Source organism: Cricetulus griseus, chromosome 2, assembly GCF_003668045.3.
Source record: "Cricetulus griseus strain 17A/GY chromosome 2, alternate assembly CriGri-PICRH-1.0, whole genome shotgun sequence".
NCBI lineage: Eukaryota > Metazoa > Chordata > Mammalia > Rodentia > Cricetidae > Cricetulus > Cricetulus griseus.
The window spans coordinates 316885856-316891855 of NC_048595.1; the positions used below are offsets into that span (position 1 = coordinate 316885856).

Consider the following 6000-nt stretch of genomic DNA (forward strand, 5'->3'; position numbering starts at 1 on the left):
TGTGGGCTTTGCATGCTCTCTCATTAGCTGCAAAGCACGGAGAACCGAGAATTCTTCAGAGGATATTAATGCATGAAGACCCTATTTAGCAGAGCATAGTCATGCTAACTGCCCATCTCCATTGTGATAGCACTGTGTTACTTTCCCTGCACTGGGCATGGCATGTGTGCTTCATGACAACGTTCAGTTTTTCCTTTAAGTTCATGCTGCAACCATTTTTTATTCAAACAAGACACTGCTCAAACTTGCCCTCAAGAACATGTACTTTGTGACTGGTAAATCATACCTTTAATCTCTAGATTTGCATTTAAGTCTAGGATGTTGTAATCAGTTACAGAACAGATTCTTAATCCAATCTTGCATTAAAGAATTAAGAGATACCATGCTCTAACCTATCTCCACTGGGTCCTGCCAGGACTACCAACCAGCCCTCTTTGATGATGGATCTCTACACAGCAAATACCCACAGCCTCCTAGATACTTGGGCTGTGTTTAAAGCCAACACTGCCCTGAAGAAACATTGAAAGGACCAATTGGCTTATCTTCTGAATTCCCTCTGTAGGTAGAATAAAAACAGGAAGACAGTTGGCCTCTTTAAACTTCATAAAGCAACTTCATAAAGATCAAACTTTGTTTTGTTGGAAATTTACTATTTTCCCCTGCAGATTCAACACCATGTTGAATGTATTGGTGGTTGTTAACAGAACCCATGTACTCCATCAGGAACAGAAGAACATCTGCCCAGAAGACCCTGAAGTAAGTGGCCATGTCCATCTACAGTTTTTCACAATAATAATTTACCCTTATGGGCTGGAGAGTTTTTGTGTTAATCTGACAGAAGCCAGGGTTATCTGAAAGGAAGGAAACTAACTGAGAGGGGGAAATACGTCCATAAGATCCAGCTGTCAGGGAGGGCCCAGCCCATGGCAGGTAGTACCATGCCTAGGCTGGGGTTCTGGGTTCTATAAGAAAGCAGGCTGATCAAGCCCTGGGAAATGAGTCAGTAAGCAGCACACACTATTCTATGGCCTCTGCATCAGCTCCTGACTCCAGGTTCCTAGCCTGTTTGAGTTCCTGTCCTAACCTCCTCCAATGAAGAACTACAATGTGGAAGTGTAAGCCAAATAAACACTTTCTTCCCCAACTTTCTTTTGGTCATAGTGTTTCATCACTGCAATAGAAACCCTAACTAGGACACCTTACAAAGCAAAATCTTCAATCTGCCAATTAATGTGTATGTATTAATATATGTGAAAAATACTATTTATGTGTCCTTTTTAAAAGAAGGAGTCCCCCCACACACACACACACTGCAAGAGCTTTAATTAGAAGGCAAGCTGTATCTCTCAGTAGGCTGGCAAAGAAGTAACTATGTTCACAAAGCCAGTGTCATTAGAATTGAGGTGGCCACATGGCAGCCTCCTCCTGGTGAAGCCTGGCTTACCAGCCATCCCTGTCGGGCTTCTGGGAACACAAATGCAGGGAAGCCATTTGGTTGAGCAGGAAGGGAAGCTTCAACTCAAATGTTATCTGAGCACCAATCAGTGAGACATTAGAAAATTTTATCCCAGTTAACCTAATTGTCTACATTATACCAATCTCTGCAAAAACATTTCTGTCAAAACACAAACAGGCAAGAAACCCAAAACAAAGCAGATAAACTGTGACATCTTCTTGGGTAATTCTATTACTTCACTCAGCATCTTACTGCAAACAAGGAGTTCAGGGGCCCTGCAAGAGCTTCTATCATAAAAGCTAGCTCACATAAGAAATGGGTTTAATCTTATGAAATAGAAGCACAGTTTGATAGAAGGCCTGAAGTTAAATAAAACCTGGGGCACTTCCTTCTATTGTATGTATAATAAGGTTGTACTATGACTGATGATATGTAAGATAGGGACCAAGATGAGACCCTGCTTTTCTAAGGGGTGCCACGCTTCACTCACCATCTCTCCCTGACAACCATCAAAAGTAAAATGTGAGAATTTACCACAAAAGACAGAGGAATGCAGTAATGTCTCATGATAGGTCTTGGGTCGGATTATTTATACAACAAAGCTATTATCAAAGTTAACTAACACTCCTCTGCTAAAATAATGTTTACACCTAAAGAAATCATTAAAAATGGATAAAAATTTTGAAGGATAAATACAGAAAATTTTAGATGTTTCTGATGGGTACTAAAATAGATAATTGCTGAATGGTTTGCAGGGCCCTTTAAAAATACTAAAGAGAACAACAATGTGATCCAGTGATTCCATTGCTGTATATGCAAAGGCAATAAAATCAGACAGCTAGAGAAGCATCTACATTCTCATACTCATGACAGCCCCACTCATAAGAGCTAAAAAGTAAGCAACAAGTGATGAATGAAGGGAGAAAACATGGTCATATTCAAAACGGAGTACTATCCATCCATAAAAAATGAAACCCTGTCACCTATGGCAACTGGAACTGGATGGAACTGGAGACCATTGAGTTACAGAAAATAAGCCAGACACAAGCAGACCAGTACCACCTGATCTCACCTATATGTGGATCTCACAGAGAACTGTCATAGAAACTGAATCAGATGGTCACCAGAGGCTAGGGTGGTGGGGGAAATGTTGATCAGAAGGTGTTACATTACAGCTAGACTGGAGCAAAGGGTTCTTGTGTAACAGCAACTGTACATTTCAAAAGGCTACAAGAAAGGATTTTAAAAAGTTTTAAACACAAAGAAATGATGACTGCTTGAGGTTAAGTATATTTAACCAATTTAAACATTACACAATGTACACGCCTATCAAAACAGTACTCGGTGATAGGTATATTTTTATGCCTATCAAAACAGTACTCAGTAAAGGTATATTTTTATGTTTCTTCATTTAAAAAAGTGAATTGAAAACACAATGACTAGGAAGGAAACTGGATTCTGCTTATGACTGATGTCCCCACCAGGAATACAATCCGAATTCTCATGGGCCCAACCCTCAGCCTAGTCCTTACGTCATCGCTATACTGGCAAAGGTCAAGAGACCAAGAAGGGGATTCTGAGAGGAGAAAACAAAATCAAGTTGGGGTTGAGAAGGAAGACAAAGAAGAAAGAGGGCAATAGGATACATGTGACATAGAAACAGTGGTCACTGGGGGTGAAGGAGACCAATACTGTGGGCAGAGGGCTCGGAAAGGCTAGTGGGGTCAGAGAATAACAAGAACAAAGCACTGCAAAACCCCCTAATGAAACACATTTACTGTTTGTACCAGTTTTGAAAATAATAATATATAAATAAAATATGATTCATCTGTGAAATCCCAAATTAAATATAAAGTGATCTGCACAGATCCCACAGGCAGGAGTCCCAAGGTTCCCAGGATAAGTATATCACCAGACTTGAAGGTACTTTTGTCAACTATGGCATTAGGAACTATTTTTCCAGATGGTACAATGTCTTACTATCAAAAGGAAAGGAATTGTCTTCCTTTTTCTCTTATCCAAAAATGGATCTCTAGACAGTCTTGAAAACAGCAGCAGGACAACAGTTGGCAGCTACAGTTCTCTGAACCTTATTTATTATGTATATCTACCAGAAATACACACCCAACATTGGGAAATCATACACACGCACTACTGTAAATTCCCAGGGGAACCATGCACACATACTATTACAAATCCACAGATGTAGAAAACCTTAAATTCTGAATTTTGATGTGGAAAACTAAAAGCAGCAAGTATGCAATACAAATTTCTCTTCGGAGGCTCACGGCTTAAGCTTGTTCATGTGCAGGCTCATTGCTAGTTGATACTCATGGATTCCTCTTATCCAAGGTCTTTAAAAAAATCAGAGCCAGGCACTGGTGGTGCACGCCTTTAATCCCAGCACTCAGGAGGCAAAGGCAGGTGGATCTCCGTGAGTTTTGGCCAGCCTGATCTCCAGAGCGACTGCCAGGATAGGCTCCAAAGCTACACAGAGAAACCCTGTCTCAAAAAAACAAAACAAAACAAAAAAAAACAAAAAAACAGAAACAAAAACAAAAACAAAACAAAAATCAGAGACATTCAGAAGTGCCTGGGAAGGTTTGTAATAATTCTGATTGAATGGAGAAATGAATATCATGTCTGGTTATAGATAATGGCCTCAGTACCCTGCTTATAAAAACCATAGCCATCACTTACAGTGGTACAGTACACTCAATCTCACCCACGATCAAATTTAAGCCAATTGTAAGTCACACCCAGGAGTAATCAGGGATCAAATTCTTTGAAGCAGCATCATCCAACCACAAAGCTGAAGTCATGAGAGGAAAGCAGCACATTGACAACGTGCCATGTCAAGAAAACAACATCTCTGGATTTTCAACAAAATTACATCATTTGTAATCACCTTAAGAAACAGCTACTGGTGGGCTGGTGAGATGGCTCACTGGGTAAAAGTGTTTGCTGTCAACCTGGTTTTAATCTGTGGGATCCAGATGGCAGAAGGAGAGAAATGACTCTTGAAAGTTGTCCTCTGACCTCCACATGTGCACAAAGCCAACCCCCCAAACACAATCTAAATGAATAAATGAAAGCAACTTTTTAAAAAGGAACATCTATTAAGCAGTTTTCCTTCACACCCAAGTGGGTTTATATATGACTCCCATAGCTCTACATATATCGTAGCACTGGAGAACAAGAATTCATTCACCCTTAGTAATTCTAAAAGTTAGTGCAAATGTAACACAAAGGAATTACACATATCTGAGGAAGTGGAACTAATAATTGCTGTAGTTTGGCCAACATGCATTATTCACATGTATATAATGATCGCAGTGTACCCTGTAGATAATTACAATGCGTGTCAACTGAAAAACACTTTTGGGACAGGGTCTCTGTACCTTATTCTAGCTCACCTGGAGCTCACTATGTAGAGACCAGACTGGCTTCAGACTGGCAAAGACCTGAATCCACTCCTCAGTTAAAGTTTTTTTAAATCTATAAATGCCCTGAGGGAAACTGACTTTGTATGTATGTGCTAATGTTCCCACTTGCAAGTCCATGTGAGTGTGCATGAGTTTGTGTGTGTGCATCAGTGTATATGCAGTCATACATTTGTGCCTCGTGTGTGCATGGAGAGGCCAGAGTGTTGCTTTTCATAAGTCACCATGCATTGATTTTTTTTAAGACAGTGTCTCCAGTTAGAGCTAGAACTCACCAATTCAGCTAGACTGGCTGGCCAGGGAGCCCAGAGATTTTCCTGTCTCCATCTTACCAGTGTAGCGTTACAAATGCCCCCCCTTTTTAAATGTGGGCACTAGAGACGGAACTTAGGTCTTCAAGCTTGCTCATCAAGCACTTTCCACTCAGCCATCTCATCTTCCCCGGTCTGACTCTTATGTTGCAGTCGTTGTTTGTTGTTCATCAGTTACCTTTCTTTCAGGATGCATCTCTTCCAACCATTACAAAGAGCCTTTTTTATCCTTTCCTATTTGGATAATGGCAACAATGTCTCCTTCTCATGGCATGAAACTGGCCAAAGGAATTAGAGCCACAGTCCAAAGCCACAGGCTCAAGAGCCAGCCATAAAGAAACAATATCACCACCACCACAGACAAAGCCCTTCAATGGTACCTCCTCAGACCTCCTGGGACCCAGAAGCATCAGCCAGCCAGCCGAGAGATGAATGGCTGAAGACTTCAGAGAACCCAGCCACATAAGAGCTAATGGTTTAGCTAAAAGGTGGGAAGAAAAATCTACCCAGAGAAACAGATGGTAAACTGTAAAGTACATTCTTGACTTGAAACAGAAAGCACACACCGCACATCTGAGTTTTCTGACAGACCTACCTTCAAGTGAGGAATTCCCCAGGACTGTCCAGCCCAAAGGCAGTTCCAGTTGGCTCAGAGCCAGCACCAGTTCTTCATCCAAGGCAGGCAGCGCTTCTGCCGTCAGGGCAAATGGGGTTAGCAGCATCTGGTGACTACAGGCCGTGAGTCGGTCAGCCTGAGTGACCAGTAGACGAGCCAGTCGGCAGGCCATAT

At 41.4% G+C, this 6000-nt stretch overlaps 1 protein-coding gene across 4 annotated transcripts in view; it reads right to left on the reverse strand.

Annotated features, from left to right (window-relative positions):
• Arhgef28 (Rho guanine nucleotide exchange factor 28) overlaps positions 1–6000 on the reverse strand; it is a 312963-nt gene that overhangs the window by 194679 nt on the left and 112284 nt on the right. For all 4 annotated transcript variants that reach the window (XM_027401663.2, XM_027401659.2, XM_027401660.2 and 1 more), the window contains exon 4: positions 5806–6000. This exon is cut by the window's right edge and continues 99 nt beyond it. In XM_027401663.2, the coding sequence (XP_027257464.1) occupies positions 5806–6000 (195 nt within the window). The remainder of the gene's footprint in view (positions 1–5805) is intronic.